Genomic DNA, 24,877 nt, shown 5'->3' with positions numbered 1-24,877 from the left:
AATTAATGTCTCTAGACATTGGGTCATGGGGCCTAGAAATCACGTAAGAGTATATTGCTTTGGTTGAATATAATTAAATTCATCTTATGTCTACACACTTGTTTTTTTTTCTTTTTGAGACAGAATCTGGCTGTGTCTCCCAGGCTGGAGTGCAGTGGCGCGAACTCAGCTCACTGCAACCTCTGCCTCCAGGGCGCAAGCCATCCTCCCACCTCAGCCTCCTGAGGAGCTGGTGGTACTGCAAGTGCACGTCACCACGCCCAGCTAATTTTTTTTTTTGGTAGAGATGGGATTTTGCCATGTTGCCCAGGCTGGTCTTTAACTCCTGAACTCAAGTGATTCACCTGCCTTGGCCTCCTAAAGTGCTAGGGTTACAGGCATGAGCCACTATGCCCAGCCCTACCAAAAAAAAAAAAAAAAAATTAGCTGGGCATGGTGGTATATGCATGTAGTCAGCTAACTAGGAAGGTGGCTTGAGCCCAGGAGGTTGAGGCTGCAGTGAGCTACGACTACACCACTGCATTCCGGCCTGGGCAGAAGAATGAGACCCTGTCTCTCTCAAAAAAATAAAGAAGAAGGGCCGGGTGTGGTGGCCCACACCTGTAATCCCACCACTTTGGGAGGCTGAGGCGGGTGGATTGCCTGAGGTCAGAAGTTCGAGACCAGCCTGACCAACATAGTGAAACCCTGTCTCTACTAAAAATACAAAAAATTGGCTGGGCGTGGTGGTGGGCGCCTGTAATCCCAGCTACTCAGGAGGCTGAGGCAGGAAAATCGCTTGAACCCAGGAGGCAGAGGTTGCAGTGAACTGAGATCGTGCCACTGCACTCCAGCCTGGGCAACAAGAGTGAAATTCCCTCTCAAAAAAAAAAAAAAAAAAAAAGAAAAGGAACAAATATGAATGAGTGCACTGGGTTGTGATATAAAATTTATTTCTTACTGTAATTCTCAGTTTTTAAAAAATGGAAAATCTGGTAGGTCATTCAGAGATGTAACCTTAATTTTTCAGAATGTGAAAACAAGAAACCCTAAAAGCTGAAATGCCTCAATCTGTTTCACGGGGAAGTGGTGACTGTGGAAGGTGATGTATTTCCACAGGAGTCAAACAGCACCCGGGATTGGAGTGAAGCAGCTCCTGCTGGGGTATGTGCCTCTGACCATGGGACATACGATGTGTGGAAAAGAAAACAGTTTTAAATTTAAGGTTCGGCCCAGATTTTGCTTGTATCAAAGACCAGACACTAGAATATGTGGCCCCTGGCAGACACGGGCATCCTGCTGCGGCGAGGCTGGCGCTCTAGGCCTCCCTTCGTGCTCTCCTGATCTGCATGCGATGCTCAATACAAGACAGCACCAGTGGTCTCTAAGAGCCATTCCTCAAAACGGAAAAATTAACAAAATAACTTACTTTGTCCACAAGGTATCCAGTTCAAGACACACCACCAGATGTTAAACATAGAAGCATGATGATATACATGAAGAAAAGTAATCTGACTCGTTTTTTTCCGCAAAACGAAGAAAATCGTGTCCAGGAACTCTACTGATTTGGAGAAGTAGTACCACCAAAGCACCTTGGCTACCTACAGAAATTTGTAAAGGGGAGAAAAGGGTGAGAAATGGCAGTGTTCCTGGTGCTGCCCCACTGCTCGGCCTTCTGCGTGCTGCCTGTGCTTTCCTGCTGTTTCTTTCTCACTGCTGAAAAGGCAGCTCACCTGGTGTCCTTGTCTCCAGTTTCTCCTTATTTCAAGCAATCCACCCAACTCTAGTGAGAGATGAGTTACTTTTCCAGAACACATGTGTGATCACATCACTCCTCTGCACCTGCAGAACCAAGTCCATGACTCCTGGCTTGAACCCAGGATCTCCCATGGGCTTGGGTGGCTGCTGTTCCCACCAGCCTCCTGCAAGCTCCCCACTACGGTGTCCTGTGTGCTGGACAGTGGCCTGCTTACTACTCCTCCAGCAGTGAAAATTCTTCTCTCTGCTCCCAGCACTCCTTTCCTACTTCAGGTCTGGCATATTCTTTAATATTCCTCTTAAATGCCACCTTTCCTCTGGAACTTCACCCAGCCCTTTCCTTTCTCAGGCTGAACTGCTGCTTCACTTGTATTCAAATTACTTTAACTGTGGCTCCATAATCAATAGCCATAATAGAGTGTAGCTAGTGTTACGAATCTATCAATAGATTGCAAATCACTCAAAGGCAGAAACTGTCACTCACATTTGCTGAGTGCCTAGCACTCAAAAGGAGGTCATTATTGTTTGTTATATTAAATTATAACTTTCCTCTGCTCTTCTAAAGTATATATGTTTTTTGTCTCTTAGACTGTCCAAGGGTAGTCTATGGCTACATCTTTTGTGTTTTTTCCTCAGATGACTAGATTAAAAATCAAGATGTTATTCATCCTTGCTAACGATGGGAGGTCATGATAACACATCCTTTCCCTCCTAAGGCCCTCAAGTCAGTCTCATCTATAGGGAGACATTTCTTTAGTTAAAGGCACTGTGTTTTTACCACTAACATTAAACATAAGGTATTTTTAAAGACATTACATAATAGGAATCTTGAAATTAAAATATCATGCTCTACTGTCTACTTCCCAAGAAGACCATCATAAGGTGCGGCGGCAACCATCTTAATGTCTGATGGCATAATTAACCTTTAGAAATATTAAACTACAAATAAATAAAAAACCTTTAGAGAACTGTATGGTATCCCAAAATGCACTGGTTTGTGGTAATGCATTAGAAATAAAATGGGTGCAGAGAAATCAATATATCTTACTTTATTTGTATTGCAGTTTTGAAGACGTTTTTAAAATGTCCCACTTTGGGAGGCCGAGGAGGGCGGATCACAAGGTCAGGAGATAGAGACCATCCTGGCTAACAAGGTGAAACCTCGTCTCCACTAAAAATACAAAAAAATTAGCTGGGCGTGGTGGCGGGCACCTGTAGTCCCAGCTACTCAGAAGGCTGAGGAAGGAGAATGGCGTGAACGCAGGAGGCAGAGCTTCCAGTGAGCCGAGATCATGCCACTGCACTCCAGCCTGGGGGACAGAGTGAGACTCTGCCTCAAAAAAAAAAAGGGGGGTGGGGGGTGGAGCCAAGATGGCCGAATAGGAACAGCTCCGGTCTCCAGCTCCCAGCGTGAGCAACACAGAAGACGGGTCATTTCTGCATTTCCATTTGAGGTACCGGGTTCATCTCACTAGGGAGTGCCAAACAGTGGGTGCAGGACAGTTGGTGCAGTGCACTGTGCGCGAGCCGAAGCAGGGCCAGGCAGTGCCTCACTCAAGAAGCGCAAGGGGTCAGGGAGTTCCCTTTCCTAGTCAAAGAAAGGGGTAACAGACAGCACCTGGAAAATCGGGTCAGTCCCACCCTAATACTGCGCTTTTCCAATGGGCTTGGAAAACGGCACACCAGTAGATTGTGTCCCGCACCTGGCTCGGAGAGTCCTATGCCCACGGAGTCTCGCTGATTGCTAGCACAGCAGTCTGAGATCAAACTGCAAGGCGGCAGCGATGCTGAGGGAGGGGCGCGCGCCATTGCCCAGGCTTGCTTAGGTAAACAAAGTGGCCAGGAAGCTCGAACTGGGTGGAGCCCACCACAGCTCAAGGAGGCCTGCCTGCCTCTGTAGGCTCCACCTCTGGGGGCAGGGCACAGACAAACAAAAAGCAGGAACCTCTGCAGACTTAAATGTCCCTGTCTGACAGCTTTGAAGAGAGTAGTGGTTCTCCCAGCACACAGCTGGAGATCTGAGAACGGACAGACTGCCTCCTAAAGTGGGTCCCTGATCCCCAAGCAGCCTAACTGGGAGGCATCCCCCAGTAGGGACAGACTGACACCTCACTCGGCCAGGTACTCCTCTGAGACAAAACTTCCAGAGGAACTATGAGACAGCTGAATTTGTGGTCTCACGAAAATCCGCTGTTCTGCAGCCACCACTGCTGACACCCAGCCAAACAGGGTCTGGAGTGGACCTCTAGCAAACTCCAACAGACCTGCAGCTGAGGGTCCTGTCTGGTAGAAGGAAAACTAACAAACAGAAAGGACATCCACACCAAAAACCCATCTGTACATCACCATCATCAAAGACCAAAAGTAGATAAAACCACAAAGATGGGGAAAAAACAGAGCAGAAAAACTGGAAACTCTAAAAAGCAGAGCACCTCTCCTCCTCCAAAGGAACGCAGTTCCTCACCAGCAACGGAACAAAGCTGGACGGAGAATGACGTTGACGAATTGAGAGAAGAAGGCTTCAGACGATCAAACTACTCCAAGCTATGGGAGGAAATTCAAAACAATGGCAAAGAAGTTAAAAACTTTGAAAAAAATTTAGACAAATGGATAACTAGAATAATCAATGCAGAGAAGGGCTTAAAGGAGCTGATGGAGCTGAAAGCCAAGTTTCGAGAACTATGCGAAGATTGCAGAAGCCTCGGTAGCCAATGAGATCAACTGGAAGAAAGGGTATCAGTGATGGAAGATGAAATGAATGAAATGAAGCAAGAAGGGAAGTTTAGAGAAAAAAGAATAAAAAGAAACGAACAAAGCCTCCAAGAAATATGGGACTATGTGAAAAGACCAAACCTACGTCTGATTGGTGTATCTGAAAGTGACGGGGAGAATGGAACCAAGTTGGAAAACACTCTGCAAGATATTATCCAGGAGAACTTCCCCAATCTAGCAAGGCAGGCCAACATTCAGATTCAGGAAATACAGAGAACACCACAAAGATACTCCTCAAGAAGAGCAACTCCAAGACACATAATTGTCAGATTCACCAAAGTTGAAATGAAGGAAAAAATGTTAAGGGCAGCCAGAGAGAAAGGTCGGGTTACCTGCAAAGGGAAGCCCATCAGACTAACAGCTGATCTCTCAGAAGAAACTCTACAAGCCAGAAGAGAGTGGGGGCCGATATTCAACATTCTTAAAGAAAAGAATTTTCAACCCAGAATTTCATATCCAGCCAAACTAAGCTTCATAAGTGAAGGAGAAATAAAATACTTTACAGACAAGCAAATGCTGAGTGATTTTGTCACCACCAGGCTTGCCCTAAAAGAGCTCCTGAAGGAAGCACTAAACATGGAAAGGAACAACTGGTACCAGCCACTGCAAAAACATGCCAAATTGTAAAGACCATCGAGGCTAGGAAGAAACTGGATCAACTAACAAGCAAAATAACCAGCTAACATCATAATGACAGGATCACATTCACACATAACAATATTAACTTTAAATGTAAATGGGCTAAATGCTCCAATTAAAAGACACAGACTGGCAAATTGGATAAGGAGTCAAGACCCATCAGTGTGCTGTATTCAGGAAACCCATCTCACGTGCAGAGACACACATAGACTCAAAATAAAGGGATGGAGGAAGATCTATCAAGCAAATGGAAAACAAAAAAAGGCAGGGGTTGCAATCCTAGTCTCTGATAAAATAGACTTTAAACCAACAAAGATCAAAAGAGACAAAGAAGGCCATTACATAATGGTAAAGGGATCAATTCAACAAGAAGAGCTAACTTTCCTAAATATATATGCACCCAACACAGGAGCACCCAGATTCATAAAGCAAGTCCTGAGTGACCTACAAAGGGATTTAAACTCCCACACAATAATAATGGGAGATTTTAACACCCCACTGTCAACATTAGACAGATCAATGAGACAGAAAGTTAACAAGGATATCCAGGAATTGAACTCAGCTCTGCACAGAGTGGACCTAATAGACATCTACAGAACTCTCCACCCCAAATCAACAGAATATACATTTTTTTCAGCACCACACCACACCTATTCCAAAATTGACCACATAGTTGGAAGTAAAGCTCTCCTAAGCAAATGTAAAAGAACAGAAATTATAACAAACTGTCTGTCAGACCACAGTGCAATCAAATTAGAACTCAGGATTAAGAAACTCAATCAAAACTGCTCAACTACATGGAAACTGAACAACTTGCTCCTGAATGACTACTGGGTACATAATGAAATGAAGGCAGAAATAAAGTTGTTCTTCGAAACCAACGAGAACAAAGACACAACATACCAGAATCTCTGGGACACATTCAAAGCAGTGTGTAGAGGGAAATTTATAGCACTAAATGCCCACAAGAGAAAGCAGGAAAGATCCAAAATTGACACCCTAACATCACAATTAAAAGAACTAGAAAAGCAAGAGCAAACACATTCAAAAGCTAGCAGAAGGCTAGAAATAACTAAAATCAGAGCAGAACTGAAGGAAATAGACACACAAAAAACCCTTCAAAAAATTAATGAATCCAGGAGCTGGTTTTTTGAAAAGATCAACAAAATTGATAGACCACTAGCAAGACTAATAAAGAAGAAAAGAGAGAAGAATCAAATAGATGCAATAAAAAATGAAAAAGGGGATATCACCACCGATCCCACAGAAATACAATCTACCATCAGAGAATACTACAAACACCTCTATGCAAATAAACTAGAAAATCTAGAAGAAATGGATAAATTCCTCGACAAAGACACCCTCCCAAGACTAAACTAGGAAGAAGTTGAATCTCTGAATAGACCAATAACAGGTTCTGAAATTGTGGCAATAATCAATAGCTTGCCAACCAAAAAGAGTCCAGGACCTGATGGATTCACAGTCGAATTCTACCAGAGGTAACAAGGAGGAACTGGTACCATTCCTTCTGAAACTATTCCAATCGATAGAAAAAGAGGGAATCCTCCCTAACACATTTTATGAGGCCAGCATCGTCCTGATACCAAAGCCTGGCAGAGACATAACCAAAAAAGAGAATTTCAGACCAATATCCTTGATGAACATTGATGCAAAAATCCTCAATAAAATACTGGCAAACCGAATCCAGCAGCACATCAAAAAGCTTATACACCATGATCAAGTGGGCTTCATCCCTGGGATGCAAGGCTGGTTCAACATACGCAAATCAATAAATGTAATCCAGCATATAAACAGAACCAAAGACAAAAACCACATGATTATCTCAATAGATGCAGAAAAGGCCTTTGACAAAATTCAACAACCCTTCATGCTAAAAACTCTCAATAAATTAGGTATTGATGGGATGTATCTCAAAATAATAAGAGCTATCTATGACAAACCCACAGCCAATATCATACTGAATGGGCAAAAACTGGAAGCATTCCCTCTGAAAACTGGCACAAGACAGGGATGCCCTCTCTCACCACTCCTATTCAACATAGTGTTGGAAGTTCTGGCCAGGGCAATCAGGCAGGAGAAGGAAATAAAGGGTATTCAATTAGGAAAAGAGGAAGTCAAATTGTCCCTGTTTGCAGATGACATGATTGTATATCTAGAAAACCCCATTGTCTCAGCCCAAAATCTCCTTAAGCTGATTAGCAACTTCAGCAAAGTCTCAGGATACAAAATCAATGTACAAAAATCACAAGCATTCTTGTACACCAATAACAGACAAACAGAGAGCCAAATCATGAGTGAACTCCCATTCACAATTTCTTCACAGAGAATAAAACACCTAGGAATCCAACTTACAAGGGATGTGAAGGACCTCTTCAAGGAGAACTACAAACCACTGCTCAATGAAATAAAAGAGGATACAAACAAATGGAAGAACATTCCATGCTCATGGGTTGGAAGAATCAATATCATGAAAATGGCCATACTGCCCAAGGTAATTTATAGATTCAATGCCATCCCCATCAAGCTACCAATGACTTTCTTCACAGAATTGGAAAAAACTACTTTAAAGTTCAATATGGAACCAAAAAAGAGCCCGCATCATCAAGTCAATCCTAAGCCAAAAGAACAAAGCTGGAGGCATCACACTACCTGACTTCAAACTATACTACAAGGCTACAGTAACCAAAACAGCATGGTACTGGTACTACAACAGAGACGTAGATCAATGGAACAGAACAGAGCCCTCAGAAATAATGCCACATATCTACAACTATCTGTTCTTGGACAAACCTGACAAAAGCAAGCAATGGGGAAAGGATTCCCTATTTAATAAATGGTGCTGGGAAAACTGGCTAGCCATATGTAGAAAGCTGAAACTGGATCCCTTCCTTACACCTTATACAAAAATTAATTCAAGATGGATTAAAGACTTACATGTTAGACCTAAAACCATAAAAACCCTAGAAGAAAACCTAGGCAATACCATTCAGGACATAGGCATGGGCAAGGACTTCATGTCTAAAATACCAAAAGCAATGGCAACAAAAGCCAAAATTGACAAATGGGATCTAATTAAACTAAAGAGCTTCTGCACAGCAAAAGAAACTACCATCAGAGTGAACAGGCAACCTACAAAATGTGAGAAAATTTTCGCAACCTACTCATCTGACAAAGGGCTAATATCCAGAATCTACAAGGAACTCAAACAAATTTACAAGAAAAAACAAACAACCCCATCAAAAAGTGGGCAAAGGACATGAACAGACACTTCTCAAAAGAAGACATTTATGCAGCCAAAAAACACATGAAAAAATGCTCATCATCACTGGCCATCAGAGAAATGCAAATCAAAACCACAATGAGATACCATCTCACACCAGTTAGAATGGCCATCATTAAAAAGTCAGGAAACAACAGGTGCTGGAGAGGATGTGGAGAAATAGGAACACTTTTACACTGTTGGTGGGACTGTAAACTAGTTCAACCATTGTGGAGGTCAGTGTGGCGATTCCTCAGGGATCTATATCTAGAAATACCATTTGACCCAGCCATCCCATTACTGGGTATATACCCAAAGGACTATAAATCATGTTGCTATAAAGACACATGCACATGTATGTTTATTGCGGCACTATTCACAATAGCAAAGACTTGGAACAAACCCAAATGTCCAACGATAGACTGGATTAAGAAAATGTGGCACATATACACCAAGGAATACTATGCAGACATAAAAAATGATGAGTTCATGTCCTTTGTAGGGACATGGATGAAACTGGAAACCATCATTCTCAGTAAAGTATCGCAAGGACAAAAAACCAAACACCGCATGTTCTCACTCATAGGTGGGAATTGAACAATGAGAACTCATGGACACAGGAAGAGGAACATCACACTCCGGGGACTGTTGTGGGGTGGGGGGAGGGGGGAGGGACAGCATTAGGAGATATACCTAATGCTAAATGATGAGTTAATGGGTGCAGCAAACCAACATGGCACATGGATACATATGTAACAAACCTGCACATTGTGCACATGTACCCTAAAACCTGAAGTATAATAAAAAAAAATCCATCTTGACTGGGCGTAGAGGCTTACACCTGTAATCCCAGCACTTTGGGAGGCCGAGGCAGGTGCATCACCTGAGGTATGGAGGCCGAGGCAGGTGGATCACCTGAGGTCAGGAGTTCGAGACCAGCCTGGCTAACATGGTGAAACCCCATCCCTATTAAAAATACAAAAATTAGCCGGATGTGGTGGTGGGTGCCTGTAATCCTAGCTAATCAGGAGGCTGAGGCAGGAGAATCGCTTGAACCCAGGAGGCAGAGGTTGCAGTGAGCCGAGATGGCACCACTGCACTCCAGCCTGGGCAACAAGAGTGAACCTCTGTCTCAAAAAAAAAGGTCCATCTTGATATTAAAGATTTTAGTTAAATGGTTTCTACTGTCTGTCTTAATAATATGTCATGTTTAGTTATAGAAAATTTCAAACATTCACTAATGCAGGGAGAATAAGTCAAATGAACACTGAGCTTCCAATGCTGAACTTCAGAATTTTCAGTATGATTCCAATCTAGTTTTTATCAATTCCAGTTCCCACCATTTTGGGGAGCAGGGGAGTGGGAAGCATAGAATATTATAAACAAATCTAAGGTATCATTTTATTTATAAATACTTCTGATAGGGAGACTTTTAACATAACTATGAAGTCATAATGTTGTCTAACAACATTAACAATTCTTTAGTATCTTCTAATGGCCCAATCCATGTTCAAATTTCTCGGTCTCAAAAATGTCGTTTTTTTCCTAGCCCCCAGAATGTCTTTTTATAATTAGTTTAAATCACGATCCAAACAAGGTCCCTCTTCCATTGGTTTGAAATGGTTTTTAAGTCTCTTCTAACCAATAACAGTTCTCTCTCTTTGCTCCTCCCATTCTTTCACGTCTTTTATTTCTTAGAAAAACTAAATCCTGTATAAAGAATAAAGAATTTCTAATATTACAGGTTTGTATGATTGTTTCATAGTATCATTTAACTTGTTTCTCTACACATGCATTTTCTGTAACTGGCAATTAGATTTACAGGCTTGATTAGACTCAGGTGTAATGTTTTTGGTACGAATACTTCAGAGGGTTCTGTCTACTTCCTACTGCCTCACATCAGGAGGTACATAATTTCTGGCTGTTCCACTGATATTCAGACTGAACAGTGAGTTCAGGTATTGAGTCCAGTCATTATGAAGTTTCTATTCAATTTTCACTGAATAGTTTTACCATCCACAGGTGACTGCTGTCAGATCCATGATATAGTTTAGATGTTTGTCCCCTCCAAATCTCATGTTGAAATGTCATCCCCAATGTTGGAGGTGGGGCCTGGTGGGAGGTGTTTGTTTGGATCACAGTGGCAGATCCCTCATGAATGGCTTGGTGCCCCTCCTGTGGTGAGTTACTGCAAGATCTGATTGTTTGAAAGAGTCTGGGACCTCTTTGTGCCTTGCTCCCTCTCTTGCCATGTGACATGCCTGCTGCCCCTTCACCTTCCACCATGATTATAGGCTTCTTGAGGGCCTCATCCGAAGTAGATACCAGCACCCTGATTTCTGTACAGCCTGCAGTACCATGAGCCAAAATGAAACTCTATAGATTACCCAGCCTCAGGTATTCCTTTATAGCAATGCAAAACAGACTGATAGGATCCATTATTTCACTAGGAGTTGCAAAATGGTGACTTTTCTAATTGTTACCTAAGCATTTTTCTTTTCTATAGAGAAGAACTTTCCCTTTTCATCTATTTGGAAATTCACATATGAAAGGCAAGATAAATGTTTAATTCTTTCCCTCTAATTTTTTTTCCTAAAATGAATCGGTGCTCTAACAACCTTCAAAAGGTAACAATAAGAGTTTTTAAAATAAGTATCATTTTAAACTCATGGTTTTTTACATATTTAATGCTTCAGTTCATTCCAGTCAGTATTCTTTTTGATGTTCAACCTGCCCCATTTTTAGGCAGTGGGGTCCCTTCCAGGCAACTCCTCTTTTTGTGATGATGCTCGTAGTTCTGGATAGCTGCTTTGCTTTCTCTCATAGATATCCTGGGTTCATCTTATAAACATTGCCTGCCCCCAACCAGGAAGAGGCCCATTATCTAAGAAACCTAATCTTTTCTGGAGAAAATTCTATTTAGAGAGCAGAATCTGGGTAATCACTGCTTGTTGTACTGGGTTGTCATAGACTAGGCCTTTTCTGTAGACAGCTGAAAATTAAAATTTTTAAAAACAAATAAAATTAATTCTGATATTTCCAATTTAAATCTATTATTAATGAGTTTTAGTTTAACTTTTTTATTGGTATCTCTTTTTTTCCATGTTTCAAATCGAAGTGCCTACTGATATTAACGTTATTATATACTTAATTTATCCCATAATGTACTATCACAGTGTCAAAAAAGCAATACCAATGTTATTAACAATAACAAAAAAATTACTGAATACTGTTAAGATATATCTCACTAGGGGAGTTCAGTCAAAAAACTGTTTTAAAGTCACTTGAAATAGTTCCTTGGGTGATTACGTCACCAACTTAATATATAGGTATATTCATTTATTTAAGTTTGTTTCCAACTTTTAGGGGGTGGCTGCCTTACTTTCTTTTTAAATTTGTTTTATAATTATGTAAAGCACTTAGTGGTTCCAAAATCAAATATAGCACAAGGTACATTCAGAGAATTCTGGCTTCCCTTTTATCCCCTCTGCCCTGTTCCCACCCCTCAAAGGAAACGCTTTTTTTTTTTTTTTAAATGGAGTCTTGCTGTGTTGCCCAGGCTGGAGTGCAGTGACACAATCTCGGCTCACCACAACCTCCGCCTCCCAGGTTCAAGCGATTCTTCTGGCTCAGCCTCCTGAGTAGCTGGGACTACAGGTGCCCGCCACCATGCCTGGCTAATTTTTGTATTTTTAGTAGAGACGGGGTTTCACTATGTTGGCCAGGCTGGTCTTGAACTCCTGACCTCGTGATCCACCCACCTCGGCCTCCCAAAGTGCTGGGATTACAGGCCTGAGCCACCATGCCTGGCAGAAACACCTTTTATTAGCTTTTAGTTTATCCTCTCATTGTTTCTTTTTAAAAATACAAGCAAATACACATACACATCCATATCATTTACTGCAGAAAGGGTGCTATCCTATAAACATGGTCTGCAAGTTGCTTTTGTTCATGTAACTATATCCCAGAGACAATTCTGTAGCAGTATAGAGCTCTTCCCCATTCCACTTTGTAGAGGCATCTGCTACGTGGATGTGCTGTGGTTTGTTCAGTTGGTCCCTGATAGAGGGATAGTTGGAAATCATCTTTGTTACCAAGCATTTCTATTAGAACAGGAACCCCTTTCTTATCTAATTCTAGCCTCAGCCCCCTATCTGGAAGGAGAAAACCTCCTCTCCTTGTCAGTGAGAACTGGTTATAGTTGGTTGATTTGCTTCTAGTGGCTCACCCGGATGTCAGCTTCCCCCGCGCTGGTAAGATCTTGACACTGTAAGTTGTAGCCTCCTTCCCAAGTGGAGAGAAGGAGCTGCCAAAGAACCAAGAAAGAAAAACAAACATCAGCACAAGAATTTGGATACACACTGAATTTCCCATTCATGCCTCTGGCATCTATTCAAGGTTTGAGTAGGAATTTCCCAGAATTTGAGTTTGTTTCAATCCTATCCTCAAACACCTATTATCAGGGGACTTATTTCCTGCTGTTGAACTGAAATCAATGGCTATTTCCTTAATTAGTATATGTTACCTCTAACTACACTGGCCAAAATAACAGATTTTAACTATCATTTGAGTCACAAAATTTTATGTAAGGAATTATCTAGTCATGTTTCTACAAGTGAAATGTAGAATTAGTTGAAAACAACCGTGAGAAAACTACAGTAAAAATTTAATATTTTGTATTGGTTTAAATATATTTAATCATCTCAATAATTTTTAAAAATACATATATTGCCATTTTACAGATATCAAAAACAGGGTTCAGTAAGGTTCTTAAACCACTTTCTTCATTGTATTTATGCTACTTGGTAATCAAACAATTTGATGGTTAATTGATTAATGTCTGTCTTCCCCATTACTCTCAAAAACCAAAAAGCTCCAAAAAATTATGCATCTGTTTTTGCTCATCTTTGTATCTACAGTTCCTTGCCCAGTACCTACTACATGGTAAGTGTTCAGTAAACATTTGATGAGTATATGATTTGCTCAAGATTACATGACTGGAAAGTGGTAGAAGGATGATTAGAATTCAGACTTCCTAATTCACTGTTTGGTGTACTTTCCACCTCATGAGAAAATGAGCTTTTTTATTCTTTGTTGAAAATGCTATGAAAGAAGTTTTCTCCCTGTAAAAAGTTAAAATTCTAGAATATAAGGCATTTGGGATTGATTTGGATCAGGTATTACAGGCGAAAGGCCTACGATTTAATATTTTCTGCTGCCTTAGAGATGTATAAAATTCATATACAATATCCATTAAAATACATATACACAGCTGAGAGGGTTTGGATGTTAATTAAATGTTAGAGACAGAGAGATTACTAAATAACATTTAGAATGTTTTAGAACCTTTGTGAGACTTCTTCACTGTCCTGATATACCTCTCTTTCCTTCTAACAAAAACCCTGTTAACATCATGCTAATTAAAGATTATCAATATAAATAAGTCCAGTGAAAGAAGAAAACCTTGGGTTTTCCTGAATGGGATCTACTACAAATCAGGTCATTTCCCAATATTTCCCAGGGGATTTGTGCTCTTAGTTCTCAACTGGGAATCAGCGGTTGGCTAGAGGGGACCCAGAAAGATCTTAAACTACATATAAATTTTGGTGTGTTCGTGCATTTTTCAAACTAAGAAAGCTGTTTAACTTTGTGTACAAGGATTAATTAAAAACCTCTATGGTCAGGTTGTAGTTCTGTAGTAAGGGGCTCTAAACTCTACTCCGCACATTAACAATACAGTTACAGAGTAACTCCTGACTGTGGAGAGGACAGGGCATATTCTGTTTCCCCATGATGTTTCCTGCTTCAGTCAGATTTATCCGGGCTGTCCCCATTCCTGTGGCATCTGTGCAGAACTACCTGACAATTATGAATAGGCAGCCAAGCTAGAGAGGCTCTGTCTCTCCCTGGACCATTCTTAATCCCCTTACTGGTATAGGAGTCATCCAACCTATGTGTTGAAGAAAAGGAAGCAAGGCTGTCAAATAGGGTTAGGTGTAAGGAGGTGTGGACTAAATTACTTCAAAATATACTTAGAATCCACCAGCTTCTTCCCATCTTCACCACCTTAATCCACGATGTTAGCATCTGTTGCCTGTAGTACTGCAATGATCTCCTAACTGGACTCTGCTAACATTCTTGCCAACTCACCCTCATGGTCCATTTTCTATGTAGGAGCTAGAGTGATCTATTTTAAAAAGGAGATAATAGCACTCCCATCGTTAAAATCCTCCAGTAGCTTTCCATTACACTTAGAGTGCAAGCCAAATTCCTTCCAAGGGCCCAATGTCATCTGCCATCTCTCCACCTCATCTTGAACCACTGATCCTCTGTCCACTGTGTCATTCAGTCTCAACTCCAATGTCACCTTTTCAGAGGCTGCCCCATCACCAGCCTCTCTTTCCCACAGGGCAAAGGTTGTGTTCTAGAATCTACCGTCGAATCTGACAGTGTGGGAACTCAATACATATTTGTTGAAAGACTGTTAATAATTATTGCAGTGACTTTCTGGCTTAAGCAAACATCTGCTGACCCCTAACAAGTTAGCAAGGTTAAATCAGTTTGTCACCTGACTAGTATCTATTAAACATACCCCCAGAGTGTCAAAGAAGACCTTTTGCCTGCTCCAAAAGAGGTCACCATCAAAGAGAGGAGACCGGGTGGCAATCAATGGTAGTGATTTTGAACTGAACTAAGTGATTTTACACTTCCACAAAGTGTAAGAGAAAGAGTGGGTAAGCAGTAGATGAAATTAGTGGTAGGCAATGGGCTCAGTGCAGATACGTTCTTCCTAGAAAGAAGACATTTACCTCGTTGTTCAAAAACTAAACAGTTGTTCTTGCTCCTGTTGATGGTGACTACTGTTCAACTAGCACTTTACAATTCACAAAGCATTTTCACATTTACCAACTCGTACTCTGTACTAGTCCCTAGGCTCTTCAAATGTAGAAGCTGTGTCTTATCCATCTTATACCTTCAGGGCTTCATATTCAGTGCCTAGGAAAAGCTCATTACATGCTGATTGAACAGAAGTCATTAATCCTTACAAGTCACTCAAGAGTTATGTAGGAGAAATATTGTATCTCTGCTTTATAGTTAAGTTGCCTAAGGTTTGGAAAGCCTAAATAACTGCTCTAAAATTACACAGAAAGTGACAGAGCTAAAACAAACTCGTGCCTTCTGACTCCATTACACCAAAGCTCCGTCCAAACAGGTACTAGAACTGCTGGTATGGTTGGACATGCAGGCTGGCCCTTCTGCTGCAGCTGTCACTTCTTTTTTATTTATTATTTGACTTTAAGTTCTGGGATACATATGCAGAATGTGCAGGTTTGTTACATAGGTATACATGTGCCGTGGTGGTTTGCTGCACCTATCAACCTTTCATCTAGGTGTTAAGCCCCACATGCATTAGGTATTTGTCCCAGTGCTCTCCCTACCCTCGCTCCCCACCCCCTGACAGGCCCGGGTGTGTGATGTTCCCCTCCCTGTGTCCATGTATTCTCATTGTTCAACTCCCACTTATGAGTGAGAACATGTGGTGTTTGGTTTTCTGATCCTGTGTTAGTTTGCTGAGAATGATGGCTCCCAGTTTCATCCATGTCCCTGCAAAGGTCATGATCTCATTCTTTTTTATGTCTGCATAGTATTCCATGGTGTACATGTGCCATATTTTCTTTATCCAGTCTATCATTGATGGGCATTTGGGTTAGTTCCAAGTCTTTGCTATTGTAGATCGTGTGCAGCTATCACTTATGGAAAACAATCTAAGAGTATCTTTCCTTCTGCTATATAGAGAAACGACTCCCATAAATTACTATCTTGCTAACTCATCTAGGGAGCTGAAATTCAGCTAGTAGAGAACCTAAAATAAAAATGGTCCTTTCAGTGTCAAGTAGATTCGTGAGCACCTATGTGATATAATTTTAAGAGTTGTCGGCTGGGGGTGGTGGCTCACACCTATAATCCCAGCACTCTGGGAGGCCGAGGCGGGTGGATCACCTGAGGTCAGGAGTTCGAGACCAGCCTAACCGACATGGTGAATCCCCGTCTCTACTAAAAAAAAAAAAAAAAAAAATTAGCCAGGATTGGTGGTGGGTGCCTGTAATCCCAGCTACTCATGAGGCTGAGGCAGGAGAATTGCTTGAACCCAGGAGGCGGAGGTTGCAGTGAGCTGAGATTGTGCCATTGCACTCCAGCCTGGGTGACACAGCAAGACTCTGCCTCAAAAAAAAAAAGAGTTGTCAGCATGGCTTTTTTGACTCCAAAATTCCATCTCCTATACTGACTGATGCCTAAAATTCTATTATGAGAGCTTCATTCCAGTCATTTATGGTAATATTAATAGTTATTAAGAATGGCACATATTAGAATAATGCATAGAATAAACTCTCAAGAGAACCTTAATTTAAGGCAAGGATTTGTTTTCTTTTAGAATTCAAGATCACCAGAAAGACAGCTATATTTGTGCCATTATCCACTGCTTATAGCTTGTATGAATGATTTTATACAAGCTATAAAATAGCTAAACATTTTTGTTTTTGTTCTCTTCGTCCCACTTTTTCTTTTCTTTCTTTTTTTTTTTTGCTACAGCAAGTTATTTAAGACTTTTAGATTTCCCCTTCTACTACATTAAAATAACTTTTGGTTATACAGACAGGGCAATCATCCTTGTTCCTTCTCCTGTAAAATGACCTTGGTTTGGTGCTTCAAAGAGGAATTTGGAGCGCAGGATGTAACAAGGGCCACTAGAGCTGAGCTGAAACATCAGTGTTCCAAAGACATACAGAGTATTCTTTAAGGGAATATTTATATTGGCATTTCGGTAAAACTAACTGCATATGATGTTTAAGTTAATTTTAAAAATACTCTGTTAATCACTGTCTATTCTCAGGCAAATTATGAAAGTTTTCTAAGTCTCAGTATCCTAATCTGTCAAAGGAGAAAATTGTAACATGATCTTTAAAGGCACATTTGATCTACGTTGTGAATCTAAATTATAATTAGACTAGAGACTAAAGAAATAGGTCTAGGCCAGGTGCGGTGGCTCACACCTGTAATCCCAACACTTTGGGAGGCCGAGACAGGAGGATCACCTGAGATCAGGAGCTCAAGACCAGCCTGGGCAACACAGTGAAACCCCGTCTGTACTAAAATTACAAAAAGTAGCCAGGCATGGTGGCGAATACCTGTAATCCCAGCTATTCAGGAGGCTGAGGCACGAGAATCGCTTGAACCTGGGAGGCAGAGGTTGCAGTGAACTGAGATTGTGCCATTGCCCTCCAGGCTGGATGACAGGGCAAGACTCTGTCTCAAAAAAAAAAAAAAAAAAAAAAAAATAGGTCTAAATTGGAATAAGAAAGATTCAAGTTATAAACAAGGACTTCCAGGATTTTCAGAAAGAATAATATCAACTGCTGGAATAAGTTCTTTAGGTCTTAAAGAAAGTATTGATAGCAACCTTGCATAGTTCTGCCAGGCTAGATGTGATTGTTTCTATTAATAAAAACTGCTAGTTACTGGACTTCAGCTTTGGCTACTTAAACACTTACCTCTGCCAGCATGTATGTGGAGAGAAGTGTGATTCCGAGATTATACAAGGTGAGGATACCCCTGAGAGAAAGAGCAGGTCTGTTCTTCATAAACTTGTTACCCAGCCATATTGAGAGCAAATATATGACAGTAAGAAAAAAGGTAGGAAGGTAAGAGTCCAACATGAACCACCCTCTGACTCGAGAATCTGAAAAGAAACACATACAGTGAGGATCCTGAGGAATGATGCTCCTGTTCAGTCATCAGTATCGTCACATACATTGCATTTGTACACACCAGCACAACAGGGAACAACCCCATACAGCATTAGGTAGGCTGGCCTGGGGTTAGAGTTCAGGGGAAGAGGAAGCCCGTGGGGGCTGAATCGGTAAAGGTTTCATGGACCAAACAGGGCTTAGGCTGAACACTGAATGAAAGGGACAAGAAGTAAAGGTGTGAAGTGACAGTTCTTGAATGCCTATTTTGGAACAGTTACTGCATTTATTTACTCTAAATTAATATGAAGTAAGTACTATTATGCAATTTTATGGATGGAAAAAAAAAAACAGCCCAGAAAGCTTTAGTAACTTTAGTAACTATGATGTAGAAGGCTACATCATAGTCGGCAGTACAGTCAGATTTGAACCAGTCACATCTGCCTCCCAGCCCCATGATACCTTGCAGCTGTCCTCCCATGGAGAAGATCGGAGCAGTCAGAGGAAAGAAGGCATATCGATACTGTATCCTAATTCCTAAAGCCCACACAGCTCCGAATTTGCCTAGGATCAGTAATGGAATGGGTTTAGAGTTCAGCTGGTTCAGAGAAAGCAATAGGATGACAGTGCAGCAAGCCTGGAGGCTGCAGACAGCAGAGGCAACGCCTGGGAGCTGTGATTCAGAACTGAGGACCCAGATCTGGCCATAGGACTGGATGTTTACACAGCAGGGAGGCAAGCAGCTGAATATATCAGGGTCCCTTACACTGGAGAGTGAATATTTAAAAGCCTAAATGAAACCCACATGATAGAGCTACAATATAATTAGTAACACCTGAAAATCATTGTGGACACAAAATGATTTGTGTTCTCTATTCTGCTCTTTTTGTTTGTTTAAATAAAGAAAATGATTTGGCCCAGAATTATAAAAATTGCATGCTGCTTTTAACCTCTACAAACGGAGTTGCAGTGAGCTGGTTTCACCAACAGGCAATGGCCTTTTCTGGAATTTTTTGTTTTCTAAGTCCCTCTTTCTGGTACGTCCTACCCTGTATACCCCAGCCTCTTGTTAAACCACCCGCCCTACAGACAGTACCATTTCTATAAGCCAAGTGCCTTCTCAAGCTCTGACTGTCTCATTACTTATTTTATAAATATCTCCCACTGGTAATAGAGATAAAAAGGTTAGAAAGCTCCTCTCAGCATTCATGTGACTAACAGATACCACCTTTCATACAGCAGGCTTGCAATCACCTGCCGTAAGTCTGTGCTGTGCATCACTTCCTAATGTCCATCTCCATATCTGAACCCTACTCATCTTTTAATGCCCAGATAAAGGTCCTGACTTCTGAAGGGAGACATTTCCTACTGTGTTTTCGTATTTACAGCTCCTCATATGCATAGCAAGACAATTATTATCATTTTCTAATTCACATATTATTATGGCTATGATACTGTTACTATAACATTTACTGAGCACTTATTCTGTGCCAGGCACTATTCTGAAGCCTTTTACATGTATTAACTTATTTGATTCTCAAAGTAATCCCACTATATAGGTGATAATATCATCCCAGTTTACCCTTAAGAAAAACTGAGCTGTAGAAGCCTAGAAAAGTGAAATGACTAGCACTAAACTGCTACGCTACTTCTTGTTATGGTGTTGGACTGAATTGTGTCCCCCACAAAGATGCCTTCAAGTCCTAACTCCTGGTATCTGTGAATGTGACATTATTTGAAAATAGAGTCTTTGCAGATATAATCTAGCTAAGATGAAGTTATACTGGATTAGGGTGGGCCCTAAGCCAACGACTAGTGTCCATATAAGAAGGAGAGGTCTGGATACAAGGACAAAAGTGAAAAAGGCCATGTGAAGATGGAGGCAGAGATTGGACTGATGCATCTACAAGCTAAGGAACACCAGAGGTTGCCACCAACCACCAGAGACGGGGGAGTCATGATACAGATTCTTCCCTAGAACCTCAGAGGGAACAAGGCTCTGCTGACACCTTGATTTCAGACTGTTGGCCTCCAGAACTGTGAAAGAATACATTTCTGCTATTTAAGCCACCCAGTTTGTGGTACTTTTTATGGCAGCCTAGGAAACAAACACACATGGTTTAGTATTTAATTGATCTCCAGTAGTTTCAGATGTGCTGGCTTTACCTCCCCAACTATAGTATATGCTCCAGGAGACAGCCACTAGGTCTTACATCCCTAGTCTGTCTGACTCATACCCACGTAGTGCTGAGTTAAGAGGAAACATTCATTAAATGCATATCCATTGGCACATTGAGTCAAGCACATACTGCAAACTAATATAGCCCCTGATGTTTTTGTTTTCTTTTGTCACAGTGCTGTAAATGTTTGCTACAGTTGTTTAGAATAATCATAGTTGTTTTGGCCAAAAGATGGGAACAAATGCTTGTAATAAACTTTCTTATCTTTGGGACTTGAGAAGTGTTAGCTCTTCCTCTGAGTCAGTATTTGTGCAGAACAATACCCCTTGATGGTACTAACATGGTGTGGGCAAAATCAGAAGAGGCTAGGAGACACCGAAAGGTTTATTTGGTGATGTGTCAGTCAGCATCAGTGTGTGAGACTTTTAGGAAGAAAAAAGGATTCTTGATGGCTACATGCTAGACACCTTGTCACTGTGGAGCTCATCTGATTCCACTGTCAACTGTCAATTTTACAATCTCCTTGCTACAAAGGAAAATTCCATAAAATGACCAATGCAGAGTAAACAACTGTAATCCTTTCCTCAATTGATCCCACATCCACATAATTCCAGATCACACCAATCTTACTGGCAGCAAAGCTCAGTGAACCTGGGGCAGACAGGTTGTTGTTTAACCCTCTAGTCGAAGTGTCAAACAGAAAACCACTGTCACCGACAAATCATAGTTCCTCCTGGATCTTGCATGCCTAAGAGAGAGGGCCCCGGGTCCTGCATGCCTAAGCGAGAGTGTCCCTGGGTCCTGCATGCCTAAGGGAGGGGGCCCCTGGTCCTGCATGCCTAAGGGAGAGGGCCCTGGGTCCTGCATGCCTAAGGGAGAGGGCTCTGGGTCCTGCATGCCTAAGGGAGGGGGCCCCAGGTCCTGCGTGCCTAACTAAGGGAAAGGGTCCTGGATCCTGCATGCCTAATGGAGAGTGCCCGGGTCCTACATGCCTAACTAAGGGAGAGGGTCCCAGTTCCTGCATGCCTAAGGGAGAGGGTCCTGGATCCTGCATGCCTAAGTGAGGGGTCCTGGGTCCTGCATGCCTAAGGGAGGAGGCACTCGGTCCTGCATGCCTAAGGGAGGGGGCACTGGGTCCTGCATGCCTAAGGGAGGGGGCACTGGGTCCTGCATGCCTAAGGGAGGGGGCACTGGGTCCTGCATGCCTAAGGGAGGGGGCACTGGGTCCTGCATGCCTAAGGGAGAGGGTCATGCCCTGTACACTGAGCTGTTCTCCTTTCTACCCACTAGAACTGTAAGGGAGAGAACGTAGTAAAAGTAGGTTAGAAGATAAAGATATTCTGCCCTGCCTACCCCACAGAGTCATCAGGAGGTTAAATGGAAAAAGCAAAAAAGACTATGTGAAAGGATTTTTTCAAAGCTGTAGAGAATCAGTATCATTATGTTAAAACTATATAGTCATGCATTTGGAACAGTTAATAGAGCCCACGGAGAAAATGGAGAATGGCCTCAATACTCGAGTGATTGTTTAAACATCCGAGAAACAGGAAAACCTCCTCATTCCTTGCTCTCTCACTCCTCCAATAGGGCCGAGGAAATAACTTGTAGAGAACTAAGGACTTTCCACAGTTCTGTGAGCCAGTAAGGTCCAAGTAAAATGAAACCTTCTGTCTAGAATTCATTCATTCATTTGGAAAATATAAAGTGCTGAAAATGTTCCCAGAACTGTAGTAAACTGGAGATAAATGGTGAGTGAAACAGCCAGGGTTCCTGCCCTCCCGGGAGAAATCGCTGTTGGTAATAATGAAGTATCTGAAGGAAGTAAACAAGGGTTGAAACAGAATGATGAGGACCACAGCAGACTCCTCTGGATGCCTGAGCCTGCAGATACTCCCAAACCCTGTAGGTACCATGCTTTTTCCTGTGCATATATACTATGGAAAAGTCTATAAATTAGGCATAGTAAGAGATTATAATAATATACTATAAGAAAAGTTAGGTGAATGTGGTCATCTCTCTATCTGAAAATATCTTACTGCATTGTGCTCCCCTATTTTTGGACCATGGTTGACCACGGGTAACTGGAACTGCAGAAAGCGAAACTGCTGCTAAGGGGGGACTACTGTACCTTAGAGAGGCAAAGCCCAACTGAAAAGGCAACGTTTAAGCTGACACCTCAAGTGTGACAGGAACTGACTCATCTGGAGGGAGGGGTAGGAGATCCTAGGGAGGAATTCCAGGCTCAAGGAATAGCACGTAAAAGAATTTTACATATTTGCAGAATTAAAAGATGGCTTGAGCAGCTGTATGAAAGCCAGTGAGGACAACGGATACTGACTGAGTTGGAGAGGTTGCTGGGGTTAGACAGCCCAAGGGTGCGCAGTCCATGATAAGAAGTTTGGTTTTTACCTGAGAGCAGTGGGATGACATTGACGAGTTTTAAGCTACAGTACCATGCAATATGACTTAGGTCTTTAGAATATCATTCCAGCTGACACTGAATAAATGACTGGAAGGGGGCAAGAGTGGAAGAGGGGAGACCTGTTAGGAGGCCACTGCAGTACAGTAAGTGATTGGTGATGAAGGAAGGATGGAGAGATGTCTAAGCTCATCCTACCTATGGGCGCCGGGCAGAGAAAGCGCACACATTTTTTTTTTTTTGAGACAGAGTCTCACTCTGTTGCCTAGGCTGGAGTGTAGTGGAGCCATCTTGGCTCACTGCAAACTCTGCCTCCTGGGTTCAAGCGATTCTCCTGCCTCAGCCTCCTGAGTAGCTAGGATTACAGGCGCAAGCAACTACGCCCAGCTAATTTTTGTATTTTTAGTAGAGACGGGGTTTCACCATGTTGGTCAGGCTGGTTTTGAACTCCTGACCTCATGATCCGCCCGCCTCAGCCTCCCAAAGTGCTGGGATTACAGGCATGAGCCTCCACGCCCAGCCAGCGCACACATCTTTAAAGGGAATTTATCAAGGCGTCTAAGGGCAGAAATGTCACATATAACTAGCATGTGAGAAAGGTGGAAGATGAATGGGCAGTGGAGACGAAACAAGAAAGCAGCATAGTTTAGAAGGAAAGTTACAACCCGGCTTTGTAGCCAGACAGACACTGGAGGAAAGCATTGCATTTCATTCTATCTCTGCTTCCTGCTCCCAGAACTTCTTTAATCCCAGGAGAGGCTGAGCAGGAGGAGAAATGGGATCTTCTGGACATTCTGGAAGGATATCAAAGTTGAGGAAGTTAAGTTTCTAAATATTAAGTACCTTACTATTTCCAAGACCCCGGAAATAACATAATCCCTTTCTATAAGTAAATGGTGTTCTTCCTGTGTTCCTTCCACATTAAGTTCTCAAGTAATTCACTGACCTCGCGGTCCAAACATATTGTCCAAAAAAGCATTGATTTCATCATCAAAGGCCTTTAGATGCTCCTAAAAAGAGAAAGAAAAAATGATTTAAGTGGTTTTTTCTTCTTTTTTTGAAACTGTCAAAACAAGCCACTACCAACAACATGTAATTGAGAGACTCTCCAAGGGTCCCAGCTTCAAGGACTTTTGACTGCAAAGACTTAAGGAAAGAGGACAGTAAATGCATCCTCACCTTTCACAAGCCTGTAAAGATTCGGAAGGAAACAATTCCTCTTATTTCCTTAGGCAAGAGGAGTCCTAGAGAACAGGCTTGGTGCATTTAAACATTGAAGGGTTGGCCGGGCGCCGTGGCTCACACCTGTAATCCCAGCACTTTGGGAGGCCAAGGCGGGCGGATCACGAGGTCAGGAGATCGACACCATCCTGGCTAACATGGTGAAACCCCGTCACTACTAAAAATACAAAAAAAATTAGCTGGGCGTGGTGGCAGGTGCCTGTAGTCCCAGCTACTTGGGAGGCTGAGGCAGGAGAATGGCGTGAACCCGGGAGGCGGAGCTTGCAGTGAGCCGAGATCACGCCACCTCACACCAGCCTGGGCGACACAGAGCGAGACTCTGTCTCAAAAAAAAAAAAGAAAAAGAACAAAAACAAAAAAAAAACATTGAAGGGTTATTGACCTAAATTCCATTTACCTCTAAAATGCTTATAGGCAAAGCTGTTCCATAAGCAACTTCCCTTGTTACAATAACAGTTGTGGGTAGGCAATAGAGAACGTCTGTTTCCACAAAATATATTAATAAATCCAGTTTTTAAATGAAAATTCAGGCTGAATTATATTTCGTAAAACTGAATCTAAAACTAAGTAGGACTTGTTTTTCAAGTAAGGAGCATTACAGCTATTTTTTCTATTTATGTTTTGTTTGTTTTCAAACTATTTCTTACACATTAACATCTACTTTATATTACTATAAATAGTGCCACTTGGGTACACCCGATTAATTATTGTCACTTTCACTGGATTCAGGTGGGAGCCGGAATACTGCCAGCTTGGTCTGCTCTCACGCGGCTCAAAATACCCGTTCAGGTGTTTCCCAGCCCCGCCACAGAGGTCTACAGCACCTCCACAAGCAACCAGAGGAGAAGTCAGAACATTACCA

General features: G+C 42.0%; 2 protein-coding genes across 7 annotated transcripts in view; one reads left to right on the top strand and one right to left on the bottom strand.

Moving 5' to 3' along the window:
* The window catches only part of SYCP2L (synaptonemal complex protein 2 like), a 232,546-nt gene extending 231,111 nt beyond the window's left edge, over positions 1-1,435 (top strand). Inside the window, exon 35 of the mRNA XM_063632394.1 lies at positions 1,010-1,435. The gene's annotated coding sequence lies outside the window, so the exon portion shown is untranslated. The remainder of the gene's footprint in view (positions 1-1,009) is intronic.
* The window catches only part of ELOVL2 (ELOVL fatty acid elongase 2), a 65,626-nt gene that overhangs the window by 9,279 nt on the left and 31,470 nt on the right, over positions 1-24,877 (bottom strand). For 3 of the 6 annotated variants that reach the window (XM_055264145.2, XM_063632407.1, XM_055264146.2), the window contains exons 2-6: positions 23,720-23,783; positions 18,637-18,738; positions 17,980-18,167; positions 12,657-12,734; positions 1,409-1,580 (exon numbers count right to left, since the gene is read on the bottom strand). In XM_055264145.2, the coding sequence (XP_055120120.1) occupies positions 1,409-1,580; positions 12,657-12,734; positions 17,980-18,167; positions 18,637-18,738; positions 23,720-23,783 (604 nt within the window). Of the gene's footprint in view, positions 1-1,408; positions 1,581-12,656; positions 12,735-17,979; positions 18,168-18,636; positions 18,739-23,616; positions 23,690-23,719; positions 23,784-24,877 lie in introns of those variants that run through there. The other 3 variants (XM_055264147.2, XM_063632406.1, XM_063632405.1) reach the window with 3 other exon arrangements.

Source organism: Symphalangus syndactylus, chromosome 23 (assembly GCF_028878055.3).
Source record: "Symphalangus syndactylus isolate Jambi chromosome 23, NHGRI_mSymSyn1-v2.1_pri, whole genome shotgun sequence".
Lineage (NCBI taxonomy): Eukaryota > Metazoa > Chordata > Mammalia > Primates > Hylobatidae > Symphalangus > Symphalangus syndactylus.
Note: the sequence above shows the minus strand (reverse complement) of the source record. Positions and strands in the feature narration are given on the sequence as shown.